Below are 17,431 nucleotides of genomic sequence, written 5' to 3' on the forward strand. Positions count from 1 at the left end.
GATTTTAGTTTCAACCAAACGAGACCTGTGTTTTACAATTTAAGAACTGAAAGGAGAAATAGTTGGAGTTACGTGATTTTGGATACTGGCTTTGATCAAACAAGATCTTGTTTATCTCGTGTTTGGAACTTGAAGATTGAAAAGAGAAGTTTCTGGATTTTGGATTTTAATTTCAACCAAATAAGAGCTGTGTTTTAGAATTTGAAGATTGAAATTATCGTAAATATAAAAGTATTTCCAGTTAAATAAGTGAAATATTGATTTTAATTCTTGAATTGATATTTGAAGATTGATTATAATATTTCTGATGAAGTATTTCCAGTTAAATAAGTGAAATATTGATTTTAATTCTTGAATTGATATTTGAAGATTGATTATAATATTTCTGATGAAGATTTGATAAGGGAAAGTAGCTTTTATGTCGGTCTCCCTAGTCTTTCACAGTCTGAAAGAGCTATTTAAACCAACTGAAATTCAGGGTACGTGCCTAACACGGCGGCACCTCGTAGACAATGCGAAGCGAGGGTCCTGCTAACATTGAGACGTTCCTACCGTAATTTACGAGTGCCTGTTTGTCGATAAAGATTGCGGGTGGCTCTTGCAAAACCCACAAGGCTGCTGAAAATGGTGCCGTACTAGGTAATTGACTTTTGTCACGGTCACAACTTAGACACGATAATCTACTGTACTATGCATTATTGTCGATCATACCTCCATGAGGAGTAGAGAGTTGCTCGACCGTAAATTCACAGCTGCTTTCTCTCAACCGATTTATTTATTTGAATTTATCATTGCCGCTAGAAAGTAAAAGTACTTTTACAAAAGGACGTCGATAAGATGTATAATTAACTTTTAAATGGAAACATCGATATTATAAAACCAATAATGTTAAGTACAAGACGCCTCGTCTAAGGAAAATAAGTTTCTAAGAACCAAAAGAAAATAAAAACATTTCATGAAATAAAGTAATTTTTGAAAATTCGGATGAACATAAATCTCATACAATAAATTTTCGAAAATTCTATATAATTATTCTATAATTATTCTATAAAATTCTATATAATTATTAATATGAAGAAAAATCTTATTTCATATGACTGCAAAATATATTTATTTTTGCATATAAAATAAATAGGATACTAGAACGCCCAAAATAGTAAAATTTGTAAGTAAAGAGAGATAAAGATGCCCCTGGGAGTAATTTGCGATAAATAATTGTCATCAATAAGACGATTTATGATGATGATTTATATTCCACTATTCCCTAAAGGAGGAATAACACCAGAATATAGAACCCAGGCATGGAAGACTGTAGATGCACTTAAGCCTTGCTTGTCAAGAGAAACGACTTATCCCATTTGTCATAAGACCTCATTATAACGTATTTGACAAAGTTTTATAGATTTCCCTTTTATTTACCACGGAAATAATCCCACTTTTCCGGTCTTTGCCTATAAAAATATAACTTATATTTTACTCTGCATAATTACGAACCGTATTCATAAAATACTTAGGATTATAATGAAATAAGATAATAATTATACCGATTTAGAATACTAGATGTTTCATCCCTTAGATATGAGATAAAGTAAAAATATAGCAATTTAGTATATTAGATATTTCACTCCTTAAATTTTAATAATTATATTAAATTATAATTCTTCTAATAGAATTATAATTCTAACTTAGTTCTAAAGATAAAAGACAGATGGAGTATTAATGGACATATTAATGAATATAATGAATTAATAAAATAATAAAACTAATAAAATAATGGACAGATTAGTCGAGAAGGTACAATATGGATGATGATGTGACATATAATATTGTATTTTCGAGTAACAATAGAAATCAATAGATTCTAGGAAATTGTAAACGTTACAATTTGAAACTCCATTGAACGAGATCGGTTCATGGAGCGCTAGTAGTCCAGGTGGCTTGAAAAGGCAATTAAACGTATAAACGGTGGAAATTAGCCACAAGAATTGGTTTTGAGTCTTGGTAAAGATACGCCCTTGAATGGATTCGTGGGCATCAGGGCCATTTAACACGATGACATACCATTTACCACCCCCGCAAAGAGACCACTGGATACCGACAAAGCCCTAAAGCCCATATGTCAGCACGTGCTGGTAACTATAGCTGCTCTATATCGTTCAATGTTCATGCTATTGGAATAGTGAACGGTTAGTTTCCCGTTTATTCGTCACAAACGTCACGATCTCACGTTTCACGGGAAAATTAACGCTTAACACTTTCGGACCTTTGTGGTCTTGACTTTCATTCTCGTGTTGGAATTAAAATTATGTTGCTTCTTGGATCAAAAAGAAATCAGTTCGGAGATATTCGAAAATATTACAGCCAATTAAGTGTTTAATAGGAAATAAACTTTTCTAAAAAACATTTCTATACATACGTATACACATTCTGCACGTATGTATAGTAAAAGAAAGCATGATCTACTTTATGCTTTGACTCATATAGTAGTCTTATCATTTAAAATAAATTGTTCTCACCAGTTAATCATAAAATTACAAATAATTCTGTTTCAACAATTGCAAATTATTAAATTGTTCAAACGAATGGCTTATGTGTATTTATCATCTCATAGATAAAAATGTTATAGATAGATGTTTATAATTATTACATAATCTGAAAATAAAAGAATAAGAAAGAATAATAAACTATTAGGGAGCAAATATACTTTGTAAATAAAAAGTTAGATAACCTTAATTTAATTTGGTATCATGCATTGGTATCTTGATAACAAACAGTATACCAACTTCTCTTGTAAAATCTCTCTTCCGTTTCAGCAAATAGTCGTGCATTTACATACATGAACTTTTGCATATTTATATGATGTACGTGTATATCCGAGAGAACAGGATAAAAGAGGGGTTGGTCGAAATCAGCGGATTCACGAATTCTTTCTTATTCCGTCCTAATTCGAGGAAACGACCGTCGTAAAACGAATCAGAGGAGTATCATACCTCGGAATTTCTTCTCCCTATTACCCTCTGGACGCTCGTTTTTGTTCCACCCTCCTGGATCCGGGGATGAAAGGAGGCAAACGTTGCAAAACCAAGCAGGAAATCGTATCCCATGGAAAACGGCAATCCTCCTACATACACGATTACTTTTCAGTTCTTCGTTTTTTATTGAGTTATCGAAATTATACCCGCGAGGTCGATTTTATTGTACTACGCTCGAGATCTTTCCTAACAATATTCATTTCCAGTATAAATCCATTCATTTAAATCCAATCGAAGTTTGCGCAGGCGCAATGTAGATAGTACTCTAAGTATGTACTATATTTCTGGTGGGTTTTAATAACTTTTTGTGACTCAAAAACTCACTGCATAATCTAATGTTTTATATCATTTTTACTCCCCACTTTATTATTTATCCTCTCATTAGTACGTTTTATAATCTAGTATAACAGAAATTATGTATGTGTTATATCTATGTGTTATAAAATTGGAGAATACATGCACTTATTTGCAATAATGACTCCATCTTATATTATATGCATATATCCTTTATAAATGTAATACTAAGAGTGCCATCTGCTGCCACACAATGTCAACGTATAGTCTAATCGTATTAAATTAACAGGTACATAATTTTAATTTAAAAGAATTAGTTAATATTATGTATAACTATGTATTAATAACAAAATTATAAATTTTTTAAATTATAAATTTTTAACAATATTAATGCAGAACTGTCGATTTTATAAAATAACATTCTGATAAAAGTACATTCTATACTTGTTACATAAAAAGTTCTCATTTAATTTAATTATTTAAAATACTAAATATATTAATTTACAATAATTTAAAATATATTTTCATTTTAATTATACTTTTCAATTTTAATAATGGATTACCAATGCCCTCTAGGGAAAAGGATTTGGATGCGGTTCCGGTTGTAGTTCTTTCTGTGGCAAGCATTGCAGCAAGATGGTAAGTTTTGTGTATGAGAAGTTTAAATCTTTAATTGTAGAGAGAATCCTATGCAAAATTCATAAATTTTTAACTAAAAAATTACAAAACGATTATTCTTTAATTATTATTTTTATTATTTTTTAACTTTTCAAAGATAGTTAAATAATCTGTTATCTGTTCAATGTTTTGGTTATGTCTTCTGTTTCCAAGAATTATAAGATTCTTTAGTTAATTGTTTTTTCTTTTACTATATTTTTCATGTTCCCATATTATTTTCTATAATATATCAAAATAAATTTCGGAACAATTAACTGATGACAGTAAACGTTTATAGGTTATCTCATGTTGTAACCTTAATGCGTGCGAGTTATATACGAAATGATTTTATTCTAATTACTTCAAATTTATGTTTCAGTCGCTTGTAATTCCAGAGAAGTTCCAACACATTCTTCGTGTCATGGGCACGAACATTGATGGTAATAGAAAAGTTATGTTTGCTATGACAGCAATTAAAGGTGTTGGTCGTCGTTACGCCAACATCGTTTTGAAAAAGGCTGATATCGATCTAGATAAGCGTGCTGGAGAATGCTCAGAGGAAGAAGTAAGAATTAATTTAACAATAATGTCATATAAACAAGATTTATCATATTTTTATAATATTTATTATATTTTTTTGTTATCAGGTTGAAAAAATTGTAACAATTATGGCTAACCCTAGGCAGTACAAAATCCCAGATTGGTTCTTGAATAGACAAAAAGATATTGTTGATGGTAAATATTCACAGGTGTGTATGGTGAAAAAGATCAGAGATCCTTAACTATATAATGCACAATTTTACGACTAACCATATGAACTTTATGTATGGATTAGATGGTAGCTTGTGCTAGAGAAACTGCATGATAGGTTGCTATTTAACATTGAAGTTAAATGGTGTGTCGAATAATTAATTACCATGCAACATGTAAAGTTCAATACTGTTACATTCCTTACATTGCTCTTTTTATTTCAATCTTTAAAGAAGTTACAAAATAGCAATTATTATATTATATTTTATAGCTTACCAGTTCGTATCTGGATTCAAAACTTCGTGAGGACTTGGAACGAATGAAGAAGATTCGTGCTCACCGAGGTTTACGTCATTACTGGGGCTTGCGTGTACGTGGTCAGCACACAAAGACTACGGGTCGTCGCGGTCGTACAGTGGGTGTATCGAAAAAGAAGTAATTTTATATTTTCTTGATTATTAATAAATTAATAAAACGATATTAAGGGTTTCATTTTAAGAATAAGTGGTACCAATTTTGAAGAATATATTTATTACAGACAATATTAACGTTTATTAGTATATATCACGATTTTAATATTTATAGAATACAGTTTTCACTTTAAACAACAACTGATTTACAATTATGGAAACATTTTCTAACTAATCGTATTATATAATCGTGTTCTCGTATTTTAAAAATTGACTGCTCTCCTTTGATATGCATTTGTTAGAATATTTTGCATTATTTATGTAGATTTTAGGAGCAGGAAATATATACTCCGAGAAATGTAGTTTCTCAATTGATCACACTTTGGTAATTATTTTTTACATTAATTGCACGAAGTAGAAGAAACATTTTATAGTGCATAATGCAATTGCAGTTAAAGTTGAAAGTAGAATGAAGCATTTAAATGCAAGGAATGTGCATTAAAGTTATTGACTGAATTTTCGTTGACCAACATCAATTAATTCTAGATATGCTGCGGGTACTTTTCCTTGTCTTATTCCATTTATACCAATTACGTACTCCTCATTGCCGGGTATCTCGATAACCGTAATTACCTACAAGATAGATGAATTTTACAAAATTTTATAACATTAATAAATTCGTTTAAAAAAATCTACCAAATTTCAAAAAAGCTAAAACTTGAGAGATCAAAATCTGCTAAGACATGTTTAAGGTTATGAAAAATAAAATACATTTAACAGAATGAATGACAATTTATTTTTTATACATGCAAAATTTGAATAAATGTACATGTGTGTCTTTTTATATGTGCTTTACTATATGCATACACATAACAATACTTTATACGTAAACAAATATACAAATGAAATCAGAACAAACAGACATATTAAACACCAAAAACAAATTTAACAAAAGTAAGAAAATTATACATTTGTGAAACTTATAACTAAAATATATAGATATATATATCATGCATAATTTTTCTTAGAAATTTAATGTCAGGTTTATAAAAGTGCTAATTTTTAAACAGAGAGACTTAAGGTAACTGAGTATCATATGCAATCCCAATGTATATAAGTATATATCTTCTTATTTTGTAACACCTTGTATCATTTCTATGATACATAAAACTATAAGAATTTATTTACACTACTTCAAACGTTCTACTTTTATTTTATACATTATAGAAACAAAAAGATCTAAACTATATATAAAATAATTTTAAACTATATGACAATATATCATGGAAAATTCTTATATAAGTAACATTATGTGTTATCTACTACATCTTTCCTATTATATATAAACCAAAAACGCATTTATATCGCACTAAATTTGACGATTTTAAAATGCACAATTTTTTATCTGTATTCATATACATACAATATAATTCTAAGAAATGCGCTAACTTTTATTATACGTTTGAGTTTAAGGGAATAAAAAGTTCGTACAATTAACGTAAGTAAATTATAAAATATATCCAATCGATACCACGAAATTTTTATAAATATAATTGAACTAATAAATGCAACTCACTTTTAATAACGTTTCATGCCATTTGTACGGCTATGCTGCAAACATGCTTCTTCTTAATTAAATCACAAATTTTGTTACCTCATTTTGCACGACGCTTAATTCTTCAGAATTTGTCGCAGAAAAATCGCATAATACCCTTGCTAGTTGTTTATCGTCATTTCCTGATACATTGGATGTTGATTGGGTAGTCGGATGATAAGGACCCCCAGATAAGCTGGGTAGGATAAATTACAATTTGGTTGAGTTTGGTGAACATGCATTTTAACGTAAATCAGCTATTTGTACAAACATGAGAAACTTTTTTTAACATTTAAAATTTGGACTGTATTTGTAGACTATATAATTCAACATAAAAAACTTGATAATACTACAAATACTAAAATTTTCTTTATTTTATAAGAAATATGCAGGAATTTTGATTACCATTAGGATTTTATATAATCTACATGCTACATACATATGAATAAAAATAATTAAAATTATTAATAAATTATATTGATACACATATGAAAGCATAAGCGGTTTGACAAATAGGAAAACATAGATAATAGTAAACGAAACATAACAAAATTTTGAGAAAGAATATCCCAATACCTTTTAACAGATACATTGTTAGTATTAAAGAAAATTTAGCAACATGCATTAGGAACAAACATTAATCAGCTGTACAGTGCATATTTGGATGTTGACTCAAGTATGAAAATATTTAAAAAAAGAAAAAAAATGTACATAACAAAATTCTTCTCCTAATTCCATTATTTTCGTAGCTGAATCGCTTTTATTTCACTATAAAAAATTCATTAACGATAAATAAACATTTCATAGAGATAATTTATTCACTCATTTCTGATAATTACAAGTTTTAAAGCAGCATAATAGACTAACAATTATTTAACATACTTCTAAAATTGTATTTGTTAATGTGTATGTATATACCTATATATATATATATCAAAGAAGAAATGCAGTAAGCTTCTGTTTATTATTTTAGATCACAATTATTATGAAGTAGTTATTGCCTTTTTTTTTTTTAACGCGATTATAAATTTGTAAAGCTAAACATTCGAAGTATCCGTCTCAAAGGTAGCAGTAACATAAGTAGAATCAGAAAGGGGTGGATTTATAGAGGAATTTTGTGATTGTGAAGGTGAGGGTGTTAGCTCGATCACATCTTCGCTGTTGACTCGCAGCAAAGGACTCGGCTGACGCGTCCTGCAATCCCAATCATGCAGGCAAAGATAAAGAATAGAAAGAATACATCGGAGGAGTGAATAAGTATAAGAAGCATAGGACTAGAGCAAAAACAAAGATACCATTTTTATTGTGAAGCATATAAATAAAATAGATTATAATTGCTACTTAGAACAGACAAAGAAAACATTACATATATCGGACTTATAAAAATGAGCAGAATTTTAAGCAGTAGAATATTGTACATGATGATCTTAGCGAATGAGTAATGATTCTATAAGCTTATCCTAAATACTTTTACGTGTCATATATGACACAGCATCCAATAATTATTAGACATTACTCACTCGGATCACCAAAGAGTGGGATAGCTGTACAAGGTCAGTGCAGGATAATTAAACAATGTTTGAAGAAAAAACTTTTAAAGGAAAGTTTGTCATCTTACCCAGCAAGTTCACGTTGCAGATCTTGCATTGTTGCATGACATTGAGCGTAATAACGCGCTTGTGCCTCGACAAATTCATGCAAACAACGTAAGTGCCCAGCCTGAGAGCTTTGAACACCTTCCAGCAATAATTTCACTATCTCTGCTTGACGATCGAACTCCGATTGTGCTATTCTCAACTCCCTCTCTGCCTGAGTAGAGTAATAAAGAGTTTTATTCCTTGCATCTGATTAGCATAAAAAATTGTTTGTGCAACATAAAATGACAGATAATGGAAATAACTTACAGCATAACTTTACAATGAAAGTTATGTATGGTTAGCATAAACATCGTTATAACAAAAATGATAAAATTTGCAATTACAAATGAAAGTTTCATAAAATGTTTTTTTATGGAACTTTTAAACCTATCCATTTGTAATTGCAAATTTCACCATTGTTTACAAAACTTTAAATATAAAATTATAAAAAAATTAAACACGTATTTAAAAGAGTACAGAGCTAGTCGCAAATTTTGAATCATTGAAGGTGTCAACTCCACTAATACCTGATCAAGTAATACTTCGGGTGATACCCCAGTCTCCTATGAGATGCAGCAATGTATAGGACAAAGGACATAGTAAATATATAGTGTATATTTAAATAAAATGATAATTAGTAAAACTTACACTCTGCTGACCCAGCATACTTCTTGCTTTTCTTACTCGGTTTTTACATGAATCTAGGTCCAATCTGAGAATAAGAATTAGTAATATTAACAATATACATTTAAATGTACAGAAAAAAATGAAATGCATACCGTTTATTTTCCAATATTGACATTTCTTTGGTAACAGTTTTCATTTCACCTTCCAAAAATTTTCTTAAAGGTTGTATATAACAATTAGCAGAATCTTTAATGAAATTTCTCTGAATTTGTCCTAACTTTTGCTGGCATTGTCCAACCTTATTTAATGCACTACCTAAAGCAGAAATTTTAAAACTTATATAAAATTACAGAGCGATGGTAATAAATAAATTAATTTTGTATACCATAAGCAATTCCTGGACCAAAATCATTTCCTGCCTCTATCATATCCATGCCTACATATTCTAGATTGCTCAATCTGTTAGGTTTCTTTTTATCAATCTTTTCATAAAAAAAGTCTTCAATTCTATTGCCTGTAAAAAAATACATTGCATAAATATGTGTAAAGCTTTATAATTTAAATGTATCATATAATATTCTTATAATACCTGGATTTGGAGTAAGTACTGCCTCCATATTCCTAAGAATCTTTTCAGTCCATGTTTTAGTTGCATTTGCTCTATCTGCAAGGTGCTCTAAATGAGCATCTAATTCAGTTTTCTCTGATGTTCCCAATGTTTCTTCTGTCAACTATAGCCAAATTTTAAACATTATAATAAATTAAGGAAAATAAATTTTTAATTTTTTATCATTTTTTCTATTTTTCTTAATAATAAAATATATCTTTTGACTAAATTTTGATGACATTTGCATAAATATTAAAAATGACAAGTGTTAGTCATCCTAATTTATTTGATATATTCTGAGTCATCAAATGATTAATTACTTAAACTCTTTAACAACTCTTAAACAATTCTGGAGTCTTATACATTAAGGAATTTTATAAAGATAAGCAATATCGCTCTAGAATGATACTGCTACAAGCAAGGAAATTAACAAATAGCACAGTATAGAGACAATCATTGAAATGTGCTATATATTTACTAACCTTACATTTCAATAATAATTAAATTTAATCTCTAGAAAAAAAATTACAAATAAAAGTATACACATAACGTACCACATATAAAAATTATTATAAAATATATAATTTCATAGAGATTAAATGAAATAGTAATTGCCAAGTAATAATTATTTCATCGAAATGTTTCTTCACTGAAAAAAGGTACAAAATGTCAGAAATGACAGCGTTCAGCCACAAGTATCTTAACTAGTACATTTTCTTATTAACATGAATTTGTTGAATTATTATATTAAACACTTCTTACCTGTACGACTCTACTAAGCGCAGCACCAGCATCTTTCACTAATTTCTTAACGTTTAAATCCATTTTTGCGCCTGTTCTGATATGAATCCTCTACCTACATCAATCCTTTACTACTCTTTGCATGTATTTTCCATCGACCATTGATTCCAAGTGTCCCCGCGAAGAGGCGCTTCGTTTGCAATTTATATAAGTATTAGATTTCTGTGTCTATTCTCTGTACATATATTCTACACTTTATGAAATTTAAATAAAATTATTATGAACTTCTCCGAAACACTGTTCAAATAAATGTTGTTTTCAGTTGGAGATCAAATACACCGATTAAAGCGAAAAAATGAATACTAATCAATAGAAAAAGTATCACTTTTAACAAAAACGATGGATATTATATTTCAATGAGAAATAAGTAAAAAATGTTGGGTTTAGATCAAATGTTCAACATTCACCAGGAACTTTCCTTATTCTTCGATTATTATTTATTCTGATTATTAAAAAATGTTTCTTGTAATAAGAAACCGAATATTTCAAAAGTCTGGGAAAACTACAAAAGATTCAGCAAGAAAAGCAATGTTTTAGAGGAAATGATCATAAATCCAATAAATTGCCACAAGTTATCTAGAGAAATGGTATATATGTATATTATTTAATAGAATGGTAGTTTAATTTTACAAATATATTGTTTTAAAATCTTTCGTGTATTTCTCTAAGAATTTATTAACCCAAATGAGATGACATCTTTTTATAAATATTTAATATATTAATAAAACTAGAGTAAAAGATAAATTGAGTATTTTTATTTTAATCTATCTTAAAATTGTTTGTATTTGAATACAGCGTAGAAATATATGTAAGTATATATATATATGTAAATATGTTTATATAATGTATAAAGGAGCCAAAAGATTGCGTGCGCTGCAATTTGTACCCTGGAGGGAAGAGTTATTTATAATTTGAAGTCTGTTATTGTTAATGCCTTGTTATTTAAGAATTTACCCATGCATAACGTAATTTTAAAAGCTGTAAAGCGGTGAGTAGAATATAAAAAATCCAACCAATATGGATGTCCTATCAAATTTCATTCTTTTCAAAGCAAATAAAGGTAGATTAACCTATGTTTGTTGATTTGAAACACGACATTCGTCACATATAATTTGACATACGATGAATTTGATTTTTCCATATTTACAAAAAATAAAAATTCGAAATAAAAGTTGCGTTGGGAAATTAATTTAATGATATTCATTTTTCGATATGTAAATCGTGTTATGTGTATGTATAATGAAAAAATATCATTTGGGTTATTTGACTTTGGACTTGAATTTTAATGAATGAAACTAACGCAGTTTTCATGGTTTTCTTACCAATATTTTATTGTTATATTTATTTCTACATTTATGATTATTAACATGTATTTATACATGATATCTTTCAATATAAAATTTCAGGTTTCATACAAGGAAACTATTTATTTCTGGTCAATCAGAATTAAAATTTTCTTCTTCACCTGTAGTAAAAGATATTACATCAATTACTATGACTGCTGAAGAGAAAGATATAGAATTTGAAACAATTCAATCTGAATTTTATACATTAACATGGTTATATAAAAATGCTCCTTGTTTTGCCATAAATGGATCTAAGGTAGATGTAAAAAGTATTTAATTCAGTAAGAATTCAGAATGTACTTAACCATAGTTTTGTATTTTCAGATTAAAATAATTCATGAACCAAGTGTATTTTATTCCACTCTTGTACAAAAGTGTAAAAATGCAAGGAAAAGGATAACATTTGCATCATTATATTTAGGCACAGGAAAATTAGAATCTAATTTAGTAAGCATATTCTAAGATCTAAGCATTTAAAGCTTTAACATGATAAATAATAATATTTTTATTATTAGGTAAATGCTGTAAATGAAGCTTTAATTACAAGTAATGGTAATGTTGAAGTTAAAATTTTGATAGATTTTATGAGGGGATCTAGAGGTAAATTAAATTCTCGTAAAATGTTGGAACCATTACTTAATGGAAAACATGGTCATTGTTGTCAGATTTTCTTGTATCATACTCCAAAACTTCGTGGGTTCTTAAAAATGATTACACCAGATCGTTTCAATGAATTGATAGGATTACAACATATGAAATTGTACATGATAGACAATGACATAATAATTAGTGGGTAAATAGTTAAATATTTATTTTTATGTGAAGTCATTTAAGCAAATAGTTATAATTAAATATATTTTTTAGTGCTAACCTTAGCAATGACTATTTTACAAATAGACAAGATCGTTATTTTGTGATTGAAGATTGTGAAGAACTTTGTGATTTTTATGATGAGCTAGTCCAAAGAGTGGGAGAATTTAGTTTTGTACTTAAACCTGATGGCAATACAGTATTAAATCCTGCTATGAAAGTCAATCCTCTTAAGGATCCTATTACATTCATTGAAAAAGCTGCACATAGTGTGAAAGCTTTGTTCCAGAGAGAATTAGAATATTCTGATCCTGGAAAAATAGGTACATATGTACTCTTTATCTATATATGTTTATAAAAACATAACTCAACAAGATTGAAGCATAAGTACGGTTGTTTTTGTAGCAAAAGATTTAGATGTAGATACTTGGATTTTTCCTTCGGTACAAATGGGTCAATTAAACATTTATCATGATAGCCAGATAACATTGAAACTTTTACAGACAGCTCCGCCAGGTACAACACTTAAATTAGCAACTGGTTACTTTAACTTAACTTCAGAGTACAGTGAAGCATTGCTTAAACACTGTCAAGGAACATGTCATTTGTTGACAGCACATCCGACTGCTAATGGTTTTTTTAGTAAGTTTATGTTGTAAACACAATTGAATGAAAATTATTTACTTTTTAGACTAATGTCACATGTCATATTTAGCTGCAAAAGGTGTTGCTGGTTGCATTCCGGCAGCATACACAAAAATAGAGGAGGCATTTGTTAAATACTGTAACAAATTAGGACAACAAAATAGAGTAATTTTGTGGGAATTTATTAGGCCAGGATGGACGTATCATGCAAAAGGACTTTGGTATTCTTTGCCAGAACAAGAGAAGCCTTGTCTCACGCTTATTGGATCCCCTAATTTTGGTAAGATCTAAAATTTAAAAAGAAATTGATTTTAAAATAATAGAAAAGAATTAATCCTAGGTTACAGATCTGTTAATAAAGACTTGGAAACTCAAATTACTATTGTAACCAAGAATAGAAACTTACAAAATGAATTACAAAGAGAGCATGAACGTTTGTTTTCATGCGCAAAACGTGTAACAAATAAAACATTTTTTGAACGGGATAGAATTCCTCCGAGTTGGGTATGTGCTATCGTTGTTCTCTTTCGATATTATTTTTAGTATTATGTCTGTTTAATGTTTACCATTTATAATCTAAGTCATAATTCGTAGACCGGTGGCATTTATATATGCTAATCGTTTTCTAATACAAATAATCATATGAATTAAAATTATAAAAATATAATTTATGTTATTAATTTACAAAATTTTTTTCATTTATCATTTACATCGTGTTTAAATTATGAGAAATATATAAATTAAAAAATCTCTTTCTATTTATAAATATATGAAACTGAATAAATCGAGCTATATGGGTTTGATAAATAAAAAAGTACGTCATATATGTTTGTATTGATAATAATTATTTGTTGAATGACATACTATCCTGTATGGAACATGATAAAACTTTATGGTACTACGTTTACGACGTTTCATACGCAACGTCGGGAAAGTGGAAGAAATTCCAATTAAGGTGCAGAAATAGTATAAGAAAAACTGTTCATAACCACTTAAAATAGTCATTTCAGTCTGCTATTGTGAGCCACAATTTATGTGGCTCTGGAAGATAATTACTTCGATGACACTTTTCACAAATGACTGAATTGGTTTTGCACTAGAGATTTCCAAAAATGGCAGAGATGAAAACTTCTTCCACACAGTTTTATTTCTCGTCGATGATGAATGTTTCTTCTTTGACGAAAAATTCTATTACTTCTTCTTCTACATTCTTTGAATCAGAATCTAATTCGTCGGTGTCGATAGCTGAAAAAGAGTTTAGCATTGTATAAGATACCTCACTTTTAAATTCCAAAAAAGAAATTTATTACAATACAAACCATTACGTAATTCTAAACGTCGTTTCTTCTGGTTATTCCATTCTTGTATACGTTTTGAACGATATTCTTCAAATGCTTTCATCGCTGCGCAGCGTTTTTCAATTAGTTCCTAAAAATAATTTTGTTAGTAAATGCATAATTCATATTAAACATATCGATACAATATGATATAAGTACCTTCGAGGCGCGCGTCAGTCGCATACGATCTTTGCTTTCGAATTGTGCGGAATATTTCTTTAAATTTTTCTTAATTTCTTTAATTTGTTCTGGTGTTAATAACGTTGGTGGTCTTGGTCTCCATAATAGTTGATTGAACTGATTAAGATTAACTCTTTTTAAGATACGTCCTTGGAATGTCCATATCCAGTATCCATTATCTACGCTAGTTTTCCAACTCGAAACTGCTGTTACTACATACCTATAATGAAATATATATTTATATAATTGTTATATTAAAAAATATATAATTATGAAATATTTTATATATAAATATATAAGAATAAATTCTCACCGTCCAGTAGGATCCCATTCGACATCTGAAGTTTGATAATGGTCAGTTGAGTTCATGATAGTAAAATCATTAGTATCAATGAATTCCAAAGCCCCTGCCATGGTTGTCAATCCAGCAAGAACAATAAATTGTCCAGATGGCGACCAAAATAGATGATTACAAGCCTTCTTCTCTAATTTTTCTGTTGAGTAAAGTGAATATTTATGTACATAATACCATGGTGATATTGAAATTTATAGGATAATTGTTACAAACTTACTAAGAAGGGCTGGTTGATGACCGTATCGTACTTCATAAAAGCTAACGTTTACGCTTGGAATCTCTCCGTGAATAATAGCAAATTTGCTTCCAACAGGTTCCCAAGCAAATGCATGGATTGGTTCTTTTATTTCTACACTATCGACTGGAATTTGCTTTTCCCTCATATGAAAGATTTCAAAGTTATAAGACATACCCTGTTAATAAACATAAAGTTATACTCATGCTACATACATTTTAATGCATTCAATAACTAATTTAACAAATACCGTATATTTCTGTTCTGTTTTCTCTTTGCGTTTGGCAAAACGGTCGACTTTCACACAGAGATAATCCCCTGACTTTTGCCAAAAAATTTTACAATCAGCTACATTAAACAAGTTCTTGTTACGAATTTCATTTCGGCTAGAAATATGTATTACAACTTATAATTTAAATAATTTATGAAATATGGAATATAGTAAAAAATGTTAAAAATGTATTACTTTGGAATTTCGAGAAGAGTGACTCTAGCTGGAACATCTTTATCTTCTGGTACCCAGTAAGCAAGAACGTTATCTGTGGGAGACCAACTAAAATCTCTGATACCGGGAATTTTTATACTCTTCTTATCCAATAATCCAAATGACTGCAATATTTATAATAAGGTTACTAAAACCCAAACATGCTGAAACATAATGCTATTTACAACATTAAAGAAAGGAACATACTGGTGTTTCATACACACTCAAAACATCTTCCCCCATACGAGCAAGATATTTATCATCATGCGACCAGCGGAAAATAGGCCACACTGAAGAACCATCTGCGAAAAACGCACGTTTTTCTTGTCCAGTAAGAATGTCCCAAATTACTAGCCGTTTCTGATCTGAACCAAGATCAGTTCGTGGAGTGTATGTTACTAAATAACGTTCGCAAGGAGAGAAGTCAATACATTCAACACCCTTCTGACTGAATCTGGCCTGTTGTAAAAATTGAGGACCACCCCATAATGCAACACCCAATTTGTGGAATGTTGCTAAATATGTGCCCAATGGAGACCATTTAACATACGTCTCAGTCCAGCGCTACAGAAAATATAAAAATTTAGTACCCAACAAGTGGTCAATTAAAATGAATAAAATATAATATAATAACTTACAGAACGTTCTTCAAGCAATGTTGGTTCAGGAGCAGAATTCTGCCAGACTTGAACAGTAACAGAAGGACCATTACCACAAAGTACACAAAATTGGTCATAAGCATCTGGTTCTAAAAGATAATAATGTAAATCTGCTGCAGCTTTAAATTCTTGTGGTTTTGGAGGTTCCCATTCATCTGCAATTTCTTCAAATTTCTTAAAATCGGTAAACAAATTTACTTTGAACGTGTGTTGCTTGTCAATTTTGTAATTATTTACAGATTGGGCAGCTGCTAAAGCATTAAGAGGATTATTATATTCTAGAAATATATACCTGAAATGCAAAATATATAGTTAATACAATAACATCTGAATAATTTCTTAAGTATAAGGATAATATATAGGTCATTAGTACACACCCTTTTGTATATCCATTTTCATTTTTGGGATAATATTGATTCACTATTGTGCCAAATTTTCCTAAGACTTTGCTAATGACAGATTGAAGTTTTTCCAATCTTTCTGGTTCAACCTGGGGAACTCCATCAACGACGATTACGGATTCCACTCCATCTGTCTCTGATGGTTTTTGCTTCAAGATATCACCAAGGAGTTCTGCAAATAAAAATATTAAACTGAAAAGAAGCTGAAAAAAATTACATTCAATATAAGTTACGAAGTAATATTTAATACAAAGTATGAAACACTCGTGGCTTTTTAGGTTAGGTACATGCCACATTTGCGATTATACGTAGCCATGCTTTCAGACGTCCTGGCATAGCTTCTATTGATGAAAATTTATTGAGGAAAAGTTTTGTTTACCTTCGTCGGTAATATCGTCCACAAATCCTTCAGGATCGCTGAAATTTGGCTCTTCATCGTCGTTAAATATATCATCATTATTTTTAACATTATCTTCGTTTTGAAGTGTTTTATCTGCTAACGTTTTCTTCGCCATTTTGGAAACCTCTTAACGTACAGAGAATCAAGTGGAAATGGCAGCGAGTTCAATG

General features: G+C 29.6%; 4 protein-coding genes across 8 annotated transcripts; 2 read left to right on the forward strand and 2 right to left on the reverse strand.

Annotated features, from left to right (window-relative positions):
* The first annotated feature begins 3,893 nt into the window (after positions 1-3,893).
* LOC132913700 (small ribosomal subunit protein uS13) lies at positions 3,894-5,213 on the forward strand. Of its 2 annotated transcripts, XM_060972209.1 has the most exons (4): positions 3,894-3,965; positions 4,363-4,548; positions 4,631-4,732; positions 5,005-5,213. In XM_060972209.1, the coding sequence occupies exons 1-4, from the start codon at positions 3,963-3,965 to the stop codon at positions 5,170-5,172; spliced, it is 459 nt and encodes a 152-aa protein (XP_060828192.1). In that variant the 5' UTR covers positions 3,894-3,962; the 3' UTR covers positions 5,173-5,213. The 2 variants fall into 2 exon arrangements, with proteins under 2 accessions (XP_060828192.1, XP_060828190.1); XM_060972207.1 differs by lacking the exon at positions 3,894-3,965 and having other exon boundaries at positions 4,354-4,548.
* A 288-nt stretch (positions 5,214-5,501) lies between these two features.
* LOC132913698 (endophilin-B1) lies at positions 5,502-10,531 on the reverse strand. Of its 4 annotated transcripts, XM_060972203.1 has the most exons (9): positions 10,371-10,531; positions 9,591-9,732; positions 9,387-9,515; positions 9,154-9,316; positions 9,023-9,086; positions 8,902-8,937; positions 8,356-8,546; positions 6,798-6,933; positions 5,502-5,776 (listed from the first exon to the last, which is right to left on the reverse strand). In XM_060972203.1, the coding sequence occupies exons 1-9, from the start codon at positions 10,431-10,433 to the stop codon at positions 5,648-5,650; spliced, it is 1,053 nt and encodes a 350-aa protein (XP_060828186.1). In that variant the 5' UTR covers positions 10,434-10,531; the 3' UTR covers positions 5,502-5,647. The 4 variants fall into 4 exon arrangements, with proteins under 4 accessions (XP_060828186.1, XP_060828187.1, XP_060828188.1 ...); XM_060972204.1 differs by lacking the exon at positions 8,902-8,937; XM_060972205.1 differs by lacking the exons at positions 5,502-5,776; positions 6,798-6,933 and adding an exon at positions 7,533-7,931.
* Positions 10,532-11,256: 725 nt separating this feature from the next.
* On the forward strand, positions 11,257-14,382 carry LOC132913624 (CDP-diacylglycerol--glycerol-3-phosphate 3-phosphatidyltransferase, mitochondrial). Its single transcript, XM_060972077.1, has 8 exons — positions 11,257-11,397; positions 11,816-12,011; positions 12,080-12,202; positions 12,271-12,548; positions 12,620-12,888; positions 12,971-13,207; positions 13,281-13,490; positions 13,551-14,382. Exons 1-8 carry the CDS (start codon positions 11,366-11,368, stop codon positions 13,751-13,753), a joined length of 1,548 nt encoding a protein of 515 aa, XP_060828060.1. The 5' UTR covers positions 11,257-11,365; the 3' UTR covers positions 13,754-14,382.
* On the reverse strand, positions 14,035-17,426 carry LOC132913622 (eukaryotic translation initiation factor 3 subunit B). The gene is made up of 11 exons (XM_060972074.1): positions 17,241-17,426; positions 16,838-17,033; positions 16,440-16,752; positions 16,009-16,365; positions 15,784-15,926; positions 15,568-15,703; positions 15,300-15,495; positions 15,041-15,221; positions 14,707-14,947; positions 14,530-14,638; positions 14,035-14,455 (listed from the first exon to the last, which is right to left on the reverse strand). The coding sequence occupies exons 1-11, from the start codon at positions 17,374-17,376 to the stop codon at positions 14,355-14,357; spliced, it is 2,109 nt and encodes a 702-aa protein (XP_060828057.1). The 5' UTR covers positions 17,377-17,426; the 3' UTR covers positions 14,035-14,354.
* Positions 17,427-17,431: the final 5 nt, after the last annotated feature.

Source organism: Bombus pascuorum, chromosome 13, assembly GCF_905332965.1.
Source record: "Bombus pascuorum chromosome 13, iyBomPasc1.1, whole genome shotgun sequence".
NCBI classification, from domain to species: domain Eukaryota; kingdom Metazoa; phylum Arthropoda; class Insecta; order Hymenoptera; family Apidae; genus Bombus; species Bombus pascuorum.

Bases quoted from the DNA above. Each gene is read 5' to 3' on its own strand.
- LOC132913700 (XM_060972207.1), top strand. From the start codon at position 4,354: ATGTTTCAGTCGCTTGTAATTCCAGAGAAGTTCCAACACATTCTTCGT. The intron at 4,549-4,630 runs GTAAGAATTAAT...TTTTGTTATCAG, and splicing joins GAGAATGCTCAGAGGAAGAA to GTTGAAAAAATTGTAACAAT. The intron at 4,733-5,004 runs GTGTGTATGGTG...TATATTTTATAG, and splicing joins TTGATGGTAAATATTCACAG to CTTACCAGTTCGTATCTGGA.
- LOC132913622 (XM_060972074.1), bottom strand. From the start codon at position 17,376: ATGGCGAAGAAAACGTTAGCAGATAAAACACTTCAAAACGAAGATAAT. The intron at 16,366-16,439 runs GTAAGTTATTAT...TATTTTCTGTAG, and splicing joins CATTGCTTGAAGAACGTTCT to CGCTGGACTGAGACGTATGT. The intron at 14,639-14,706 runs GTACTTATATCA...AATTATTTTTAG, and splicing joins GACTGACGCGCGCCTCGAAG to GAACTAATTGAAAAACGCTG.
- LOC132913624 (XM_060972077.1), top strand. From the start codon at position 11,366: ATGCATAACGTAATTTTAAAAGCTGTAAAGCG. The intron at 13,208-13,280 runs GTAAGTTTATGT...TGTCATATTTAG, and splicing joins GACTGCTAATGGTTTTTTTA to CTGCAAAAGGTGTTGCTGGT. The intron at 13,491-13,550 runs GTAAGATCTAAA...AATTAATCCTAG, and splicing joins TATTGGATCCCCTAATTTTG to GTTACAGATCTGTTAATAAA.
- LOC132913698 (XM_060972203.1), bottom strand. From the start codon at position 10,433: ATGGATTTAAACGTTAAGAAATTAGTGAAAGATGCTGGTGCTGCGCTT. The intron at 6,934-8,355 runs GTAAGATGACAA...TATCCTACCCAG, and splicing joins CTGCAACGTGAACTTGCTGG to CTTATCTGGGGGTCCTTATC. The intron at 5,777-6,797 runs GTAACAAAATTT...TCTATCTTGTAG, and splicing joins TAAGCGTCGTGCAAAATGAG to GTAATTACGGTTATCGAGAT.